At 47.8% G+C, this 20,904-nt stretch overlaps 1 protein-coding gene across 1 annotated transcript in view; it reads right to left on the reverse strand.

Moving 5' to 3' along the window:
* rapgef5a (Rap guanine nucleotide exchange factor (GEF) 5a) overlaps window positions 1–20,144 on the reverse strand; it is a 48,868-nt gene extending 28,724 nt beyond the window's left edge. Inside the window, 9 exon segments of the mRNA XM_048993224.1 lie at window positions 1,487–1,557; window positions 1,773–1,821; window positions 3,810–3,891; window positions 9,803–9,971; window positions 12,031–12,152; window positions 14,441–14,547; window positions 15,458–15,508; window positions 19,245–19,510; window positions 20,073–20,144. Coding sequence (XP_048849181.1) covers window positions 1,487–1,557; window positions 1,773–1,821; window positions 3,810–3,891; window positions 9,803–9,971; window positions 12,031–12,152; window positions 14,441–14,547; window positions 15,458–15,508; window positions 19,245–19,510; window positions 20,073–20,091 — 936 coding nt within the window. The 5' untranslated portion in view covers window positions 20,092–20,144.
* Between the last annotated feature and the right edge of the window lie 760 nt (window positions 20,145–20,904).

Consider the following 20,904-nt stretch of genomic DNA (forward strand, 5'->3'; position numbering starts at 1 on the left):
TACCAGAGTATGACCAATACAATCTGTAACAGAATAGCCACGTTAAGCCCCTGTATTGCTGGCATGCCTTGTTTGGATCACTCCAGCCAAGCTCGATCTTGTAGGTCTGATCCAGTTCACCGCAGGGGTCACATGAGCGCAGGGTTGGACATCACTGTCTGACAGCAGCCCACTTGATGCCGGGATTGTTCCCGCTTCCAATCCTGCCAAGGTCTTAGAGGCCAAGTCAGTTTAAGAGAATCAGGGGTCGTTCTAAAACCCACATCTGCTCTTGGCAGAAAGTGAGCATATATCCTGAGCGTGTGCGTGTTTGGGCAGCACCCCTTCTCTCCAGGATCTATCACACATTCCCATGTTTCTAGCATTTTTGCATCTTCTTCTTTCATGTTAGATGCTGAACTGCATTCCATTGCCTGAGTGCACCTATACTTTATGAGATGACAATAAAGTAGAATATAAATCGAATCTAAAATTTCCTCAGTGCGTCTTCTGCTCAAGTCCAGGGCACCAATCAAATAGCAGCTCTTCTGTCGTTGATTTTATATCTGTTTAAAAAAACTGCTTCCAAATCAAACCTCCCCGACAGTATGACGGACTTTCATCACTGGGGTCAGAAAATACCCGTAAACCCAGAAATGTTTCGATACAATCCGTACATCACTAACGTGCGCAGATCCACAAACACTAATTAACGACGCACAGTCTGCATGATGGGAGGGAAAGGCTCAGTAATTGCATTTTTACATTAAACATCAGCGGTTTTAGCGCTGGACAGACACGTTTGCCTCATTCTGTCACGTACAGTCGTGAATAAAGTTGAAATTGAATCAGGTCTGGATACAGACCCACTAACACCCTATTAGCGTTTTTTGATTGCGAATCGTGGTCTGGCAGACCCACGCAGCCCCGATGGTCGCAAGCTCCTTGTTTGCTTAGATGTCGCCCCCTAACACACAAATCTTATAGAGCATTACTGATTGAACACATCCACCCTAACACTGCCGGCTCATGCAACGCAAGAGCTGACCGAGGGAGACCATCAGATCATTATTATAATATATTACAGCTGCGATGAGATGACCACACTGATGTGGCCAAACCACTAGTAGGTCGAACCAATCAGGGAGCTTCATACAAATCTTTGAATGTTTTTTTTCTCATCCCATCTGTGTTCTCCATTCCCATTCATTCTCATTGTTCTTTCCTGGCTGTCGACCAGAAACCTTTGACCACATCAACCTTTACTGCCTGACCATCTTCCAGTGGATACATATTTCAAAAATCCCCTTTATTAAAATAGAGTCCAGAGTAACGCCTGACCCCATATACGAATGACCCAAGACGTATGAACGGTGTGACATCCTGGGGACTCCCCCAGGGAACTCCCCCGTGGATGTGAAGGTCCCCTCCCAGGGTGTACGGCTTCGGAGCCGTGTGTGACGTGTCGGATGAAGGAGCAGGCTTCGAGCCGAGGGCTCTCGCAGACCTTGTCTGCAGCTGGAACTGGGGTTTCCTCCACGGCGCCCTCTGTTGGCTCGGAATGGTCATCATCAGTGACTGCAAGGGAAACAAACATGCACATAAAGCTGATCTTTGTGGCGATTGTGGAGTTTCCAGACCATGAGAATGACGATCGAGAGGTTTCTGTGTAAGACATCAATGCTGCTACGCTTCCACACTTATTACTCAACAACATACAGGCAGGCAGGCAGGCAGGCAGGCAGGCAGGCAGGCAGACAGACAGACAGACACACAGATATACAGACACTCACTTGCTTTCCTCGCTTTCCTCGCCAGGGCCACTGCCAGCTCATTATGTACCTGTGGAAGAACAATCACCATTATTTCAACTCACCCCCAGCCTCTGGCAGCTCAAGTATTACAAACTGCTACCATAAATAATTTAAAAAACCACAGTAACCGGTAATAAAGGCTGCTGAACACAGGGCCTGTACACCGGACGGATGCCTGCGGGACCCCACACTGACCCACTGTGTGGTAATCAGCGAATAGCGTTTAGAGGCAGTCACAACAGAGCCAATCACCCTGCACCACCTAGTGGGGTTGGGGGGGGGGTGTGTCACCTCTGTGGGACACCATCGGGTACTGAGATCTAAAGGCTGGAAGAGAGCAGAATTGTGTCACTAGAATCAATAAAACAGCTTAAACTACATACTGGCTGATCAGGTTCACATGGGCACCATTACTGAATGAGTACACACACTGCACCACTGCTAACCAATGACTCCCCCCAAGTATATGCCATTACTGACTGAGTACTTGTTCTGACATATCCCATTACTGAGTGAGTATTCATTCATCCTCCCAGTATATCCCATTACTGACTGAGTACTTGTCCTGACATAATATCCTATTACTGGGTACAGTATATCATTACTAACTGCACCGATGGCTGTGTGTGTGTGTGTGTGTGTGTGTGTGTGTGTGTGTGTGTGTGTATGTATATATATATATGTAAAAGATAGTTTGCAGATATTGTGTAAAAGCTAAACATAAATTTAATCTGATGGTGAGACAGACTGATAAACACTGCGATTACTGTCACCAGGCCAGAGCCTCGTCACATGACCACAGACACCAACGACAGGGCCGACCAGACAACACTGGGTGACCCTGCAATGGCAAAACAAATTCATCAGGCGAGAGGGTGGCGGGACCAGGGAGCCAATCACTGCCCAGCTACCTGGCGCCATCAGCTTTAACGAGTGCAGGAAACAGGACAGAGCCTGCTAAGACCCCAGGGGCACCCAGATGCTCATTCCACCAAGGGCCACAATTAACTCTCGTCTGCCTCACTCTGATTGGATGGCTGCCAAGTAGAGCAGCTCCTGATTGGCTGCGGGGGGGGGGGGATCTTTGCATTTGAGGAAGTGTTTTCAGGAATATCTGTAGGAAGTTCCCCAGGAGGAAAGACATTCTTTAGGAGAAATATTTGCTATCTGGACACAATTAAATCAACAACCTGACTGCACTATCCATCAGCCCTGGATTTAGAAGGAATTTAATCAGGTTAATGAGATACCCAGCGCCACACAGCAACCGGCTTCCCGCGATGTCACATTTGTCACGGCCCATTCTGGGCACCCTGATTGGTCCACTGGGATAGCGTGTGACCAGCATGCTGCATCACGCCTCCATGGCGACAACCCCACACGCCCCCTAGCGAATCTGTCCCACAAATGTGTCCCAGAGCCTTTTCCTGCACGACAGAAGGACTCCAAGCCGGCTGGATATTCATTTTCAATCACAGCTTACACCCCCCCCAAGAGGAGCGGCCCAACAAAACCCATCAAGCCAATTACCGCAAAAACAGAAACGAATACTAAGCGAACAGCTAAAGAAAAAAAATAACAGGGTACACCCCTCCTTTCCATTTCCACAATTTATTTCACTACATTGCAGAAGAAAATAAATTGTTTGCATCCTCCAGAAAGGATATTATTGAAACTCCACATCAGTCTTTATTCAGAAGAGAACTATTTAACTGAAGAGAACCTATTATGAATAATAGTCAATCAGGACACAGTCATAAACTAGAGATCTGAATGATGAGTGTGGTTCCAACAACAAGATAAATCTTATTTTATGTGCAGCAGAAAGTCTGGCACAACTGGATTTTCAACCTTAGTCTTACAGCCGGATGCTCAGGTGAGGCTGATAGTCTACAGAGGAGAGCTTTGGAAAGGGGACTCCCCCGTCGACATGTTCCCGAAACACAGCCCAAGGTCAGCGGGCAAACATCTGCTGTCTCGCCCTCGGGGGCGAACAGGAGCACGACTGCCTCTTACCGTCGAAGTGAGGCGCTCCAGAGCCTTCATCTGGAGGATCTCACTGCAGATGTCCCGCTTCTCCTCGTTCTCCTCTTCCGGCCTGGAGCGACACGCACACACACGACTTCAGAGGCGCCAGCATCCCGCAGGAAAAAGAAAACGCAACATCTGCTGAAAAACAACTTTTGTTTTTTAATGCTTGTAGCACTTCCCACCTTCGCAGATTCATTTTGCGTTCGTGTCACGGAAAAAAATGCGTACAAAACACGCGCATGTCTGACCCTTTCCAGCGTCGTTAACTGGACATCTGATATTGAGAGGACACTGCGTGAGAAGGTGGGAGTCAGAGAGGGGCCGGCTTTGAGCAGGATCTTGAAATAACTTGCACACACCTCTGTGAGCCAGCGAGCTGCTGTTCCCAGCTTTTGGGACAAGTAAAGGTGTGTTCTGCTAGCTTCAGCTGGATGATATTTATACCCAAGAAACTGGAGGGGAGGGCGTCTGGACCAAGGAGGACATCGGGACCTCCTCGAAATGACAGACGTGGAAGAGGGGAGCCTGCCTCAGCCCTATCCTTGAATCCAAAGCACACCGTCCACGGTCCCCCATCATATATGGTGGAGGCATGCATGACCAGCGGGTGACCGGTCTGCATATTCCGTTTGCCTGGTTGCCGAGCAACCATAAGATGCCGCAACCATTAGCGGTCAGGTCTGTGCACCCCAGCGAGAGAACACCCATCCGTGCCCCTCCCACTCGTGGTTATTTCAGGATCAACCAGCACGACGTTTGTTCCGTTCCCAGCCCCGAGTCACATGAATCTGATCGCTGTCACACCCAGAGATCTTTACGACAAACATTTAAATAAAAAAAAACATTTCGCACAGTTATTAGCATAACATTCGTAGTTTCCGCTAATGCTCCCTTTCTGGTTTCTGGGCATCAGCGCTGCTTACTGTAATTACCATGACAACCCAGGTCCGTGTACAGAGGGTATGCTGATATCTCAACCGCGCTCTAGCCTTCTCTCTCGGCAGGGACTGCGGTCGGCCTTAACACGACCCGCTCAGGGCTAATGCTATCAGACGCGCCGCGGGACTCCCAGAAAGATCCGGAAAGACGGCTGCGAGGAAAGAAGCTCCAGGAGACACAAGGCAGGTTACAGTATAAAATTACCCCAGAACATTCAGGGTCTGTCCTTAACGTTCCACTGAAAAGTATCTGAATTAAACTGCTGGAAAAATATATACATATGGTTTGGGACTCAAGATGGGGGGGGGGGGGCGACTGCAATCTGTTTTAGGTTCTTGGGTAGATGGTACCATCCATCTATTCATTACACGGTTGGGGGGTGGGAAATCGACTGCGTGGCCTCTCATTGCATGTCCGCCATTTGACTACTATGCCCTAAAACCTGGTATGTTCATCACACGTTTATGCTGGTTCCAGTTCCATCTGCATGCTTGGTTAAGGATCTAAGATACCGGCTGGATTTCCATTTAGGTTAAAATGCATCACTAATATTAATATCTGTCTGCAGTTCAAAAATGGATCTGTACAACCGGGATTTAGCTCTACCGATTCCAAGTCTTCGACATGGAAACCACCAGCCTCCAAAACAGCTCAGATGGCCACCTGCTGGTCGTTATTGGTACTGCGGTAGATGCTGTCCTACCTAGTATCAGCCAGATGTCTGTCTCCCTCCTACACACCGTTTTATAGACTTACCAAGACACATTTAAAAAAAACTACAAACTGTAGTGTCTCACTCCACACTAACAGAACATTTGGCTGCCATCAAAGTGTGTAAAATTAGTATCACTTTAGCATAAAGTCAGCCCATGTGTGTGTTTTGTTTGGCTGTGCTCAGGTGGCGCTCTTATGTCGCCCACACCCGTCTGCTGTACTGGATCTCAGAGCCCGTCGCCTGTCATGTGACTCAGAACGGGGCCATCTGAGCGTGCTCACACGTGGGAGGGAGCGTTACACTGAAACTGGGCCCCTGAGGGCAGGCAGCACAGGGTCAGACATGCAGGGCGGCGTCGATGCCACAATGAGGAATCCCAACCACCTCAAGAGCTCCACCTCGCGTTCCCATCTCCACCTGCTCATCTGCCCCCACCCCCCCCTCCCCCCCACAGTGGCCCAAGTCATCTGGCCGTTCCTTGAGTACAACCCTCATCCTGAAAAGTCACCAATTCCATGGAGGAGGAGAAGAATCCCCACAGAGCAGACGAGAGCAGATGCAATCCGGTCACAGCGTTGACAAAACACACAAATGTTTTTCATGTGGGGCCTTCAAAAATGGTGTAGATTTTATGGGGACAGTAAAGTCTGAGCTCATTTGGACGCTAGCAATTTTGGCACCAAACCCAACTCCTGCCCTTCATGAAGAGGCCTGCAGTCTTTCCCTGTTTATTGGTTTTTATCTCCCCCTGGATGACCTGCCTGTTTCGCCGTGTCATTCCGCCTTTTCCGTCTGTGAATCAATGGACTGCTTTGCCCGGATTCTTCATTTGCTCCCGTGACCCGCTAACACCGAACCTTGCTGAGATCTTATAGAGTTCAGTTTCTGTTCTTATGACAGAAAGCTGTCATATTCTGCGTTGAAAGCGTTTTCATCCTGGAAGTTCTCTGTAAAGTGACAGAGGCTTTTTAAGTTTCGTGCAGGAAAGGTCTCTTGGTATCTGCAGTATAGGCTGAACCGAACAAGCTTTTGTCAGGTTCATCAAACTTGTCCTCTGTCTAACCTCCCGTGAATCTCTATGAATCTCCAGAACTGCGATGCGATCAAATATTTGACCTTATGAATAGAAAAACCGAATGACACCATAATGGTAAAATTTAAGCTTGATTCCAGCATTGATAATTGACTGTTATATGATACATAATCTGATTCCGGTTTATTTTGTTTCCGGGACATCAAACCTGTTTGTCTGCTACCGCTGCTGATTCATTTCGCAAACACGCCTATTATGCTATTTCTTTAAAAAAGAAAAAAAAACACCATTATCATTACTGATAAAGCTAACGCTCAAAAAGGTTATACAATTACAAATTTTACGAATCGTTTTACATGAATACTACGGATAAAAACAGCAAGAACAGTTTTGAACGGTCTTTTTAAGAAAAATGCATATTTAAAATCGTGGTGACAGCTTGCGAAAAGCTTCTCCCGACCGGCGGTTTCAGATTTGCGTAAGCAGCTGGCGAGCTTTTCCCGCCGGGGCTCCGCCAAGCAAGTCTGGACCTCCGATCAAACGCCGTGCGTATGAAAAACTTCCTGATCCTCTCTTCCACATCCACATTACAGGGTTGCCAGCTTTGGCCATTTGGCTGGCGTGAGATTTTCAGTTCAAAATAAGTCTGCACGCGCATTTACATGTATGGAAGGGTTTTATTACCCTTAGGGTTTGCAAACCACCCCAACGCTTTTGATGCAGCCAAGTTTAGGTTTATAATCGAATAATACAGGTTTGCCGGAAGATTTCTTGCCTGATCGTGAGAGTCTGAAAGCGTGACAGTCGGCAGCCCTGACTTACAGAGTCGCCGCTATCAGCCGCGGCATCTATGCCCGCATCTCTCCATCCTCCACCCCCCCGACACCCCTCAGCTTCCCCCAGGCGCAGATGAAATGCAAACACATCCCTAATTCCCCTGAGCCGCAATAAGCCAGCCTGTGTGGGAGGCTAATATCCAAACAGTCATTTTTTAAAAGAACATATTACACTATTACACTGAAAGCAAGCCATCCCCCTTCTCAGACAGATAACAGATTTAAAATTTTAATGAGGTGGCGAAGTCTACTGCGCTATAAAGCCTCTCATCGCGCTTATCCGTATTACCGCCGAAGCATTCGTTATAAACACACGGACTTTTCCCACTAACATCTTCTGAAACCTGTAGAGGGAAACACCTAGATTATCTGGACTTGATTAAATTCGCTCACTCTATGCGGGGTTCTCACGGGCACTGCAATGATCTAGGTTCGGGACTTGCAACATTCCTTACACCTTGGACGGGGGGGTTCTCATACTGTAGTAGTTTAAAATACCGTTAAGTTACAAAATCTCTCGACAGACCACTTGCAACAGCTTCACAGACCCCAGGTTGAAAACCAGCGGTCTTCCACAACAAGCTATAGATGTTGGAGTGTGGGTGAGACTAGACAAACGTGTGGTGGGGGGGGTGGGGGGTAAAAGATCACACACAGATGTGTCCTCGCAAGCCCATTGATCACCTCAGCAGCAAGGGTCCGTCACCCAGTTTCCCGGACAGCGGTGAGCATTGTTATGCTAACAGGAAACCCGTCACACACATGACTGGGGTCGTGCCTGATTTGGGGGGTTTGTTTGCAGGATTTTCAGCTGTTTGCTCACTGGAAGCTCCATCAGTCGTCTTTCACTACGCAAACCAACATTCTTCTGAAACTGAAGTATTTAACAATGTCACTATCGATGAGCTGTTCTCCATCGTCACCCTGCCAGCCAGGAATGCCTTAACCTGTATGATACTAGAGGAAAAGCAGCGTTTAAGCATCTTAAGTTATAGCCCATCGCTCACCGGAAGCGATCCAATCAGCTTTACGAGCGGGTGACACTAGACAAACGAATTCAGCCATTCAGGCAGACGTTGAGACATATCAACAACCCCCCCCCCCCCACTAAAATTAAAAATTGTTCATTTCAGTGCTCCCTGCAGGCCAGAGACGACATCTGGTTGATATTTATCAACATTTGGTTCAGTGGCTACTGGCTGGGGCCAGAGATTATGGCCAAACACCTATTCCCCGGGGAGGGGGGGGGGGGGGGGGGGAATACTCAAGAAGGTAGCTGACAGTGCAGAGGAAGACCTCTGCTTTTTTATCCTTTACATTTTTTCTGCTTAGCGAAAGGAGGATTTGAAAATGAGAGTAAGAGAGTAATTGTGTCATCGCTGACAGCTGGGTCACTTCTGTGTTGCGGCGTGCGGTCATGTGACCCACAGCCCTGGAGTGAAAGTAGGCCAGCAGCACGCGCTCCACTACCACACACACACACACACACACACCCCCTCAAACCACAACCAGATAATGGCGAAGCCAGCGATGCTGAACAGGGTCTCTGTGCAGGAACTTACCCATCATGCAAAGCGTCACTCGGTGCAGGCAGATGCGGGTGAAGTCTAAATTTGAGGCTGAAGACGCCGCCTCTGATGTCATGCTGCATTTGGCTTCCACCCACGCATACATTTAGCTTTCCGGCAGATCGAGAGGAGGCTGATATACTGGTCAAACACAACCTTTTATCCTAAAGATTGTGGGTTCAACTCCTAGAAATAGCCCAGTCGTAATGCCCTTGAGAAGAGCTCTTAAGTGGAAGATCTTCAGTGAAATAAATGGGGAAAAAACTGTATGGCTGTTTTGAGAAGCTAAATGTATCACGATCCGGAGCCGCTGAAATGTCATATGAAAATAAACAAAGTGCTGGTTAAAATGCCAGCCTGACAAGCTACAGGAGCTCAGGAGAAAGAGACATATTTCAATTTTAATTTAATCTTTAGTTCCTTAGATTTTGCAGCCCAGAATAAACATGTAATAATGCACCTCCTGATTAAATTGATGAAGTCTGTGTTTATGCTTAAACAGCACAATTAGAAGACTTCCTGCTGTGTTAATTGGCTCAAGACTCTCAAGCATTTGAACACTGGCACAGTGTGCCTGGCTGATAGAGTAAACACAGAGTAAACACTGAGTAAGCACTGAGTAAATATGGAGTAAACGTGATAGGAGTGCAGTGGAAAGCCAGATAAACTGTAGACAACCCTGAGATCCGGTGCCTAAAATAGAGCCCCCCCCACTATGACGCAAGTTCAGGAACTGGTTCCGCTTGACCCAAATTGGGCTGCTTTCTTTATGCGACGGGTGAGCGGGGAGTTCCAGACCCGTGGATGTCAGATGCCAGTAAGCACTACGACAGAACCAGGCCCTGACCGAGAATGAGGGGGAGGCGGGGGGATGGAGGGGTACTCACGGGCTGATGACGCCAACCCGGAACTGGACGTAGGGGGCCAACTGGAGCAGGAGACGGACGCCATTCTGCCACTCGTCCTCCCGGCGGAAGCCACAGGTCTCCATCTCACACTCCTCGAAGGAGAACCGGTAGTAGGTGTCAGAGTCCTCGAAGACGACCTGCTGGTCCACTGCAAAGGCAAGCAGGGTTGCTCTCATTGTCACGCACACCAGAACAGGACTGCCCGAGGTAGGGTCCTGAAGACCCGCCCCGGTCCTGTCCATTACACCACCAAATAAAACCCAAATTACACAATTTGTATGACATTCAATATGGCTTAGTCTATTGTGTGCTGAGTGAGACTCATGTCCCAGATGTGGGTAAATACTGGGGCATCTGTGTCTGTGTCCAGGAGGTTGTTGGTTTGAATCCCGGCGCCAGCTAAGTAATCACAGTGCTCACTCAGAATACGTTTCTGCTAAATAAATTAAAATACTACAGTAAAGTGGCCTCATCCACTTTACCGTCCCTTTGCTGACAAGTACGGACCCGCTGGGACCTGGAATAGGGGGATAGGATGAGCAAAGCTCAGAAGGGGTCATGTCGCGGAAAGACTGGGAATAACCAATATAAGAGGTGGAGTTGATTAGCGTCATTCCTTGTACCTTAAACTAACAGATCACCTCACCTCATAAAATCCGTTAAAAACACCAAAGTAGCACCAAACTTTCTCCGGGCTGAGCTCTGCTGGGGGACTCCGCACGATCGTTTAGAGGAACTGAGAGGGTTGTGAAAGCGAGGCCAACATGGACACCAGTCCCGACATCACGTCACCTTAAGATGGCCCTGGGTTTCCCTACACAGCACCCTTTTACCTAGACAGAGGGGGTCTCCCGAGGGGGTCCAGATGTTCCCCAAACGTTCCAGCCTTTGAAAGAGCGGTGACCTACAAAGCCATGCATTAAGCACTTGACCCAGTGCAGGCTGTCAAAGACACATTCATAGATCACAAAATTCCCCCCCTCGGCCGATATCAGTTGTCTTCAAGAGAAAATTAATTTTGAACAGAAAGTATTTTTTCGGTGCTCCGAGAGACCAAAACAATTAAATGGATTTTAATTTTTAAACATTTCTAACTCTGAGAGGCATCACCACCCCGCTGACTACCAGAGTTTTAGAAATGTCTGAAAATCCAAAATCGAGTGAAACTCATCGCGTCAGTGTTTCAGGATGGGGGGGCCCAGGCAAAACATGCGGCAGCCTCAGCCAGCTCCACTGGCTTCCGACACTGGGGGGGTATTTTAAGCACGAGTTAATTTCCCTCGTGAGTGAGACGTGTCATTTTCAGATACAGGCTGCCCCCCGGTGGGGTCGATTTACTGCCGGTTTTATTGTCCCGCCGTGTGAATATTTGATCATTGGAGAAGGGCGATATTTCCGAGGAGACTAGTATAACAACAGTTATGCCAAGCCGCTAACTAGCTGGGTAAATAAACCGTAAATAATGCTTACGGTCCCTGAACAGTTTCTGGATGTGGATCATGGTAATTACTCTCCTATTTTATAAATTCAGCACCTATAAATCATTTCCGGTGTCAACACCTTAAATATTTATAGCCCTTTGTTTGCTTTTCTTAATCATGTTCGACTCGGATTGCCCAGTTAGAGAATATAAATAGCAAGCTTATGAAAATCACTCATGATCATTGTAAGCCTGAAGGTTAGGGGAAAATATAATTACCAAAGAAAACTAATTATCAAGCTGCATTCATGAAAATCTGGTGTAAAGCATCTGTTCTACGTTTCCTCTCTAAGGTAAACAAATCACAAACAAGTATTACGGTGGTACGTTACATCATGGTCGCTGCATCATTGTGTTGTACGGGATTCCTCTCATTGGGAGACCATAAACCCTTATATTAATACCAAGTTACACATTGTATTTTTTAAATATGGTGCTTTTTATACAGCAAAGGAACACAGAGGGAGCAAAAGCCTTTGAAAAGGCTCAGGGAAGATAGACTGTATCTCCAGGGCTTGTTATTTTGATCCAAAACTACGGTGAGCATGAGAGGCAGCTGACGCTCACTGCAGTGGCGGAGCAGGTAGGAAGTGTTGAAAATAGCAGCTGGAGGTTTGCGATAACCTGCCCACTTTGGATTCCAAAGTCCCACAGCTATTTCCCTGGCCCTGGTGTTTGGAGGGCGGCTGCCAGGCGAGGGAGCGGGTAGGCAGGCAGGTACACTCACCCGATAGCAGGATGCCCAGCTCCAGCAGGATCTGCCAGACACGCACTGCCATCGTCCTGCACTGGATGAACAGACACTGCTCCAGCAGCCATTGCACCAGCTCCAGACCCTCATAGGTTCTCCTGCGGAGATGGGAACGTAGGATTGCTGCCTGGACACACCCACAGTGTGGCCCCTGCCAATGAGTGGCACATGACCAGCCATGCCCACTGAGTGGCCCCACCCACTGAGTGGCACATGACCATACAGCCACACCCTCAGTGTGGCCCCACCCACTTAGTGGCACGTGATCAGACACACCCACCCACATGCACAGGGGTCTCAAACTGGGTTAGGGTTAGGGTTAGGGCACAGTTTTTTTACCCTCTAACACCAACTTCAGCCACAATATAAGGGCACCTTGCCACCACACCAAGTACTGTACTTTTGGTACTTTTCCATTTGAGTACCAGTACCAAAAGATCCAGTAACAAAAGTGCCAAACCCGCTGGGGTTCTATGGTACTTCAGTACTTTGGGGTGGGATGTAAAATGCTTTCTTTGTCAAATGGTTATGCATACAGCCTGCCTTCCCAAACACGATATGAAAACAGTTATGAACTCAGATAAAATGACATAAGAAAAGAAAATTAATTGCGATCTAGTCGGAAGAAAATATACAACAAAAAGATCAGGACGGTATGACAAGAAATTTAAGAAGTGTTCTGTTTAGTATACCAGGACAGCAATGGGATTTTGTTGGAAAAAAAATACTGGGGTATTTTTAAATCACATCTAGGAGTGATTTAAACAAGGATGAAACTGATTACGATCGTCTCGGAGGGTGCATGCAGTGCTCATGCAAAGGGAGCGGAGGTAAAAACTTTAAACTGATTTTTAAACGTAAAACAAGATTATCTATAAAAGGAAAAATTAAAAATTGCAAAGCCAGCTAAAGTATTTTTTTCTGGCAAAGTAATAAAGATATAGTGAAACAAACTCCCTGCACTATAATGTCTGTACAGAATTGAAAGTAAGAAAAAGCATGACCTTAAACCAGCTGCCTAGCAATGCAAGAACTGCAGGTGCATAACATGCGACGCTGGTATTAATATCGCATATTGTCCTGCCCGGTAATATACAAGCCATTATTCAGATTCAGTACAGAATACCCCACCTCGCGTTGTGATGTCATTTGGCGTCGGTATCAGTTTTTATGCTACTGGAAAACCTACACCTTGAAGTACTGTACTTTTGGTACTTTCTTGAAGTACCAAAATTATGGCACCTGGTGCGGTGGAAATGCACCCCAAGTCTCACCCATATCAACACACGCACCTCACACCAGTGCTAGAACGAAGACAGCCATCATCTACCAGAGATTTCAGAGGAAATATATAAAGGCATCTCGCGCGATAAACGCAGCACAGTTATGTCACTCAAACCTGCCTGACACGACAACGTGTGACAGCCCTATATACCACCCAGGGTGCAAATCCCTGCTAAAAATACACAGAAAACAAGGCACCCGACACCGATGCCTTATTACACCACTGAACAGATCAATCTTCAAGCACATGCACTTGACGCAAGTGTTTGGGTGCTGGACTGCAGTCCCAGAAACAGCCTCACGACCTCAGCAAGCAGCCAGGAAGGTTTCAGCAACACGATCTATGCAGTCAGACTCCATATTTGGACTTTCACGTTTCTGCCAGACTGCTTGCAGACAGCTGCGGCCAACGGTGTGACTCACTCCATTATCCCACTCAAATAAGATGCTCTCCTACAATTTATTATTTAAAGCCACTCTATGATACACTGCACACACACACGCAACATATTACAGGCGCATACCTGCATATCACAGCCCCCGCCATGCCCTACTGAAAACAAGACTCACCCTTTTATTGAAAGAGCCTGTCTTCTTTACCAAAAACCCTCCCTTTTTGGGTCAAAACCCCAGAATGTTACCAGTCTTTCCTGAGCACAGACATGCCCTGCTTCCATCTTGGTAAAACACTAAACTCGCTGCTGGTGGGCAGATCTGAACCATCGGCTTAACAAGTCCTTCCCAACCCGGCCCTCACTGTGGAGGTCAGTGCATGCCGAAGCCAGACAGATGCCGGTTTGGGCACGTCGCTGCTTCCTGCTGTGCGTTTCCCCAGTACAGGGGGCTGCCACAGCAAACTGGGGCTACAGACACACAATGACACTGCAGCCAGATGTGGGGGCGTCATCTGGAAGCAGAGACTTTGTATTTTTACCCATAATGCATCTGAAATGCAAGAGTGCAAACGTGATTGAATATAAACTGAATCTGCACGACTACAGGGCTACACGACCGGTCACACATGCGCAGCAATCCAAGCATGTGTGAGGGGGCGCCCACATATACCCTCGTACACAAAGAGCAGAGCGCGGGGGAGTGTTACCTGATAATGCGGGCTAGGTGTATCCTCTCCTTGCCGGGATATGGGCCGTGGGATAGGAAGGCGTTCCTGAGAGCGCGGCCTGCACAGGGAAAGCTCTGGGAGCAGGCCTGGGAGAGAGAGTGGGCCTCTGTTAACAGCATGTATACACACACACGCACGCGCGCGCACACACACACGCACACATGTGTGCAACAATGCCCATGTTAGAAACTCGAGTTAGAAACTGGAGAGGTGCTCTGGAAGAAAGGCAAGTCAGACATCATCCCATCCTTCAGCAAAGCTCAGACAGAAGCCTAAACTGGTCAAACTGGATCGGTAAGAGCCCCACGATCCCAGCAGACGCCCGGGCCGCGAGACCAATAAGGGCCGTGGTGGATCTGAGAGTCGCCACACTGGGCCACCATAGATAACAATTAACGGAAATTAATGAGCCACCAATGCAGGCCTCTGGGGACAGAATGAAGCAGGACATGGGGAAGGATGGGCAAGCGGCCAGTTACAAAGAGGCGTCTTCACAGCACGGACCAGCACCAGAGTTCTGAGGGGAATGGTGTGTGCACACAGACATAGGGATACAGACAGACACACACACAGACAGACACAGGGATACAGACAGACACACACACAGACAGACACAGGGATACAGACAGACACACACACAGACAGACACAGGGATACAGACAGACACACACACACAGGGATACAGACAGACAGAGACACACACAGATACACAGAGACAGACAGACACAGGGACACAGACACAACGATATACATATAGATCAAAAGGCAGACACACAGATGCAAAGAGACAGACATACAATCACACACAGTCAGACAGACACACACACACAGTCACACCCACGGACACAGAGATAGACACACACACCCACAGGCACACACAGGTAGAACACACACAAACACACATACACACACACACACACACACACACGCACACACACACACAGAGCACGGTCCCCTTCTCCTGACTCCCAAACACCGCCTTTCCAAGACCTTTACCTTATGTCTGGTGAATCCCACGCTGGGCCCAGGGATGGTGTCAGGGGACTGCTGTCAAGACACAAATCGACCGGGGATGAGAAAAGTACATGACAAACGCCCAGTCGAGGGAGGGGCGACCATGCGGCAGGTCACCAGCCCCCAATGACACCGTCCAGGCAGCCACTCCAGTAATGCCCAGCCAAGCTGCGAAACTCTTAATAAATCCATCTTCAGTGACCAATTCCCAGCCACCAATCAAGCTGAATGCTGTCTGATCCAAATCTAAACAGCATCACATCGCATTATTGTCCCCAAAGACAACTCCAGTCCATCCCAAGGAATCGCAGCTCAGCCTGATCCAAGCCGGAGCTCCAGGACACATCCAAGTGACACCCCAGGACAGCCGCTGACCGGACACTTAACCCGCACCTGGGTGGGCAACACCTGACCTGATTTTCCGAGGATCAGGTGGTAAGGTGGGGGTGGGAGGGAATGCTTTCCCAGGGCAAATTGTCTTCGTGTTCCAATATGCATGTCCTGCAGCTTTCCACAGAACCACCAGGCAAGGAGTACAGGGGGGAGGGGGGGCACCGGCAATGCGGCGTGGCTTTGAGGCCCACTCTCTCTCCCACACCGGGCTCTCCGGCTGGCTGCAAGCAAGGCACCATCAGCCTGGTGTGGATTACGGCAAGATTAAAGCTTTGGGCCTTGAGACGGGCTTTACTCGCCGGGCCGTTAAACCAGCACGCCGCAACTCGTCCCTCTCAGATAATCCCGTCACGCCCAATGAGATGATGCCGCTAAATCACCAGCGAATCCCATACAAGCGTGAAGGGAAAAAAAAAAAACACTACACTCTCAGGACTGAAATTACACTCTTACCAGTGTCACTGGGTCGGAAAACACAGGAATACTGGGATGTCCACACTGTATGCCTGCCAGAAACCTTAAGGCAGATATTAAAAAGTGAAATCTGCGAGACAGGGCTATTGACGTCCGTTATGCACTGAATAATAAACGGTCTTCATCGTGTACATTTTTAAAAGACCCTGTCGACCAATGGGCGACGTCAAGTCAAGCTGAAAACTTATTTTTCTAGCCAAGGGCAGGACAGACTGTGAAGTCACACGCAGATTTTAAGGGGATAAAAACGAGGGTGGGAATGAGCGAATGTTCAGCGAGCATCAAGCCAGATACTAAATAAGTAAAGCATAACGGGCAGTGTGTAGGAAAAACTCACACAAACACATTACAGGAAGGTGCAGAACTCAGCTGGGGTAATTAGTGAAATAATTCCAGTAGGGATGCTGAATGTATGTTATATAGCGGGTGTCCATCTTAAAATCTTACAGCTACTGAAACAATCAAACGCATTGCGAAAATATAGTTAAACAGATCCATAGCGGAAAAGTGACAGTCTGACTGGTTGGGATAGCGTTAGCTGCTTCCACAAAGGATCGGGTAGTGACCGCGGTTAAGAGAATCAAATTAAAATGTAACATACGAGTCTATTGTTTGTATTTACCTAAATCCCAACGTTGGATTAAATCATTGATGCTTAACTGTTACGTTTTAAATTGGCATTTTAATTTGTGTGACTTTTCCCGAGCTCAACTCATTGTGATTCCACGGTTTAATAAGAGCTAGCAATTCATCAATTAAAGTTTTAACAGCTGGATTAATAGTTAATTGCTACAACTGTGAGCGGGAAATGGAAGCGGGGGGGTACAGCAATCATGCAAAATCGGGTATTACTGCATCTATATTCATATTTTAGATTGGCGAGTTTTTTATGCCTTATTTGCACAGCCGTGCCATTTTAATAAAGCTGGTTTTATGAGACATAATCAGGGCTGGATGTTATTCCCGGTGTTATTCACGCTCAGCGCAGAATCCCGGCTCCCACCGCCTCATCACAGATGGATCTAAAATCTGGAGCGTGTCGCGGTTTCTCACACCAAAAACTACATTTTATTCCCGTTTCTGCACGCGCTCCATTGGTTCCTGAATCTCTCCCCATAACGTTAACAAGAGCTTTAGCATCTTCCTCATAACCGAATAAAAATAAAAACCTGCTACAAAACAATTAAAACACAGCATTCATCCAAAACTCAAGCCCATAAGCCATCAGCAGCCTCTCACTGACTATTTGTTTACAAGACAGAAGGCCTTCGAAATTACTTCAGGCAGGACTTGTACCTCAGGACATCATGATGAAATCTGGGCATTATGATGTTACCCAGCTGTAGCAGTAATGACCATCGTCTATTAAAATGCTTCTTTGAATCCATATATAACCTGGCACCCCACAATCCACCCCCCAGACTAATTTCTACGAAGAATCCAGCATTTCCAAAGGGACAATAATGATGCTGTTGATTGGAGGCAAAACGGCGCCATCGGACTGCAGTAACTACACAACTGATAAACGACCTAGAGCGCAAGATTTCCCGGGGGGCTGGAGAGCGCCGTGTGACGCGGGGCCGTCCTCACACGCGCCTGATTCAGCCTGCACGAGGCCCCCGCGGCGCCCACACTTCCCCGGAGGGAGCGGGATCTGCCTGCGGATTATCGCGGCAGCTGCCTCCCCCTCCCACTCGCGGCTTCCAGAGTCTCATAAACGAGCCCGATGCAGACCTGGTACTCATCCCCCAGCTCGCGTGTGCTGGGATTCCTGCCACCAATGGCTAGTGTCATCCCTGCTCCAGAAACGCTGCAGTTCAGCAGTTTACGCCTCTATGCCTACGAAGGTTATGGGTTTGAATCCCATGACCAGCAAAGCAACCATACCAGCACTGGTCCCTTAACCCCAGCTGCTCCAGGATGATGCCTAATCCTGCTCTACTTCGTCAGTATTGCCTGGCGTGACTTGAGAACTGACTGGTTACTATAACAATCCACGCACGCTCCCCCACCTGCTGAAGGATGCTTGACCAGCAAGAAGGGTATTTTTCTTCCCCAGTTTCTGACAAGCATGCAGTCCATCCTAGGTGCTCAAGGATCTGCGATAGCTTATTTCAGCTTCGCTTGACAGATCATAAACTACTACCGTCCAGCTTTGCCAACGGTCATTACATGGTTGAGCAACCACCCAAGACCCCCCAGGTGCACGCACGTGTTGCAAAATAATCCGGCTGAGGGGCCCTTGCAGTTTTAAAATAATAGGACACATTTGGCACGATTAAGTTGTACCTAGTAGCAGAAGTACTTTCAATTCCCCAACCTGACCGAAATTTACTACGTTGTTCTCTGGATTTCACGAACACTACGCGTGGATAACGCGGTATCGTTTTACTAGTAATCACCCCAGCACTGCCAGGATCAGTAATTATTGTTTATTAAAATAAACGCATTTTTCATTTAAAGACTGTGCCGTTTTGAGCTACAAGTCCTCTGGATGATGAGAAAGATGCTGTTTTATCCATCCCAGGAGGGTCAAATATAAGTAAGAAGGTTGTAGATTACCGATCACCGGTGTCTAAGACACTGCGAATTATCGAATTAATAAAAATGCATGAAATATAATCAAATCGAATCAAATGCATTAATTGCACCCATAAATTCATTCATTGCTAAATGTACGCTGCAGTATAACCTCGCGTATTTTTACTGCCATGCATCCTAAGGGCGCATGCAAGGGAGGCAACCGCCCCCTGGATGCACCCGACGCAGACAGAGGAGACGGGCTCCCGCTTACAGCGAACCGCGGACCCACAGCCCGTCAGCGAGGCGCTTGCACGCAGCCGCCCGCCTCCGAGCACTAATGAACGACACACGGCGACCGGGAAGCGGCGGCCGGACTTACACTTTTCCTCCGCAGATGCAGCCCGTGTTTGAGGAGGGCGGGCAGGTCTCGGATCTTCTGTTTGAGCTGGACCTGCTCTTTGGCGTTCCTGCCCCAGCGCCAGGTCGCCAGGTGGCCGTCCTCTGGCGCGGAGGAGGGAGCGCCGTCCGCTGCCTCCTCCATCGCCCTCCCGCAGGACTCACGGAGAGCGGCCCCGGATCGCCGATCCCCCGAATGCGCATCCGCTCCGCCCCACGCCGCCCGTCCGCCTTGCGCTCCGGAGCAGCCTACGTGCATACGGTGCCAGTGAGCTCATCCACAGGTGCAGGAAATATCGCTGCATCACTTCCACCCTCCCTCCCTCCACATTCCCCTCCACCCTCCCTGGGGATATTCACGGACTGGGTGTTGCTGGCTTTTGGTCAACCTCCATAACACGGCACCATTGCGAGCGGCAGCTTCCTACGGGTCCCCCCCCGCCATAGTGCATTGAAAACCCCATGCATGCATGTATGTATGTATGTATGTATGTATGTCTGTCTGAATGAATATATGCATTATAACCTGGCCAGTCTCCGGGGAGCAGCCTGCTTCATTAAGACTAATACCTGGAAAACCGCCATAGTCGGATGCCTAATTCATTCAACCTGAACGGATGCGCTACTTTTCATATGCAATTAATTTAAGGCTTTGGATGTTCAGGAAGGGCTCTACACTTGGAGAGAGGCTTATAATTCATAATTTTAAGATGAGCTAATGTTTAAAATGGGGGGAATGAAACCGGACCCGAAACCGGATTTTCCACATCTCAGTGTTTAAGAGTAAAGATGACTTAAAGTCACTACAAACCCATGAGGAATATCTGCATTTCTTTCAATGAAGCGTCTCTTGAACGATTGTTCTTGCGATTCAAAGTAACCAAGTCACTACTACCAGCAACATTTTATCACAACCGATTAGCCTATATAATTAAATGTCATGTTCCAACCACAAATAAACATATGTAATTCCTCAGAGCTAATAACAATTATACATTATTTGTTTCACATTATAGAATACAAATTGACAAAATACGAATAGAATTATTTTACTTCCTATTAATATCACCTGGAAGACAATTAAAATTATTATACTTCATTTTTAATTGGGAACTTCGCTGTATTCATCATATGATTGGCGTGTCTTATATAATGTTATTATGCACACATAAGAGCATAAATTAACGCAGATTTTGTGCAGGTTTACCAGAGCGTAAGATTTTACGTTCAACATTAGGTTCGAATCATTTAAATTAACATTAACATTTATAAATTCACAATGTGTACTCTCTTGCAGTGTATGGTGCTGTGGATAGAAGCTAACTGACATTAATTAATTGGAATAGAAACGGTAAAGTTGAGTTATTTCTAACTATATAATGACAGAAAGGGAGCCCTGGATTCCTCCGTGGGTGGGAGTTACCATGGGCTGCCAATCACTGCTTCCAGCCAATGAGAACAGGAGAAGTGGCCAATGAGATGTGACAGTGACCGACAGTTTAGAATCCGAAACCTTGTTTCTCTCATTGGAAGCACCTGGTGCAGATACGATAAGGTTGCCTCTTTCCGAAGTCCAACACAACCTTCATCATTCAGTAGGAAGAGCCTTAATCTCACACTGGGCAGGGCTGGATTTCTTTACC

This window comes from Brienomyrus brachyistius, chromosome 23 (assembly GCF_023856365.1).
Source record: "Brienomyrus brachyistius isolate T26 chromosome 23, BBRACH_0.4, whole genome shotgun sequence".
Classification (NCBI taxonomy): domain Eukaryota; kingdom Metazoa; phylum Chordata; class Actinopteri; order Osteoglossiformes; family Mormyridae; genus Brienomyrus; species Brienomyrus brachyistius.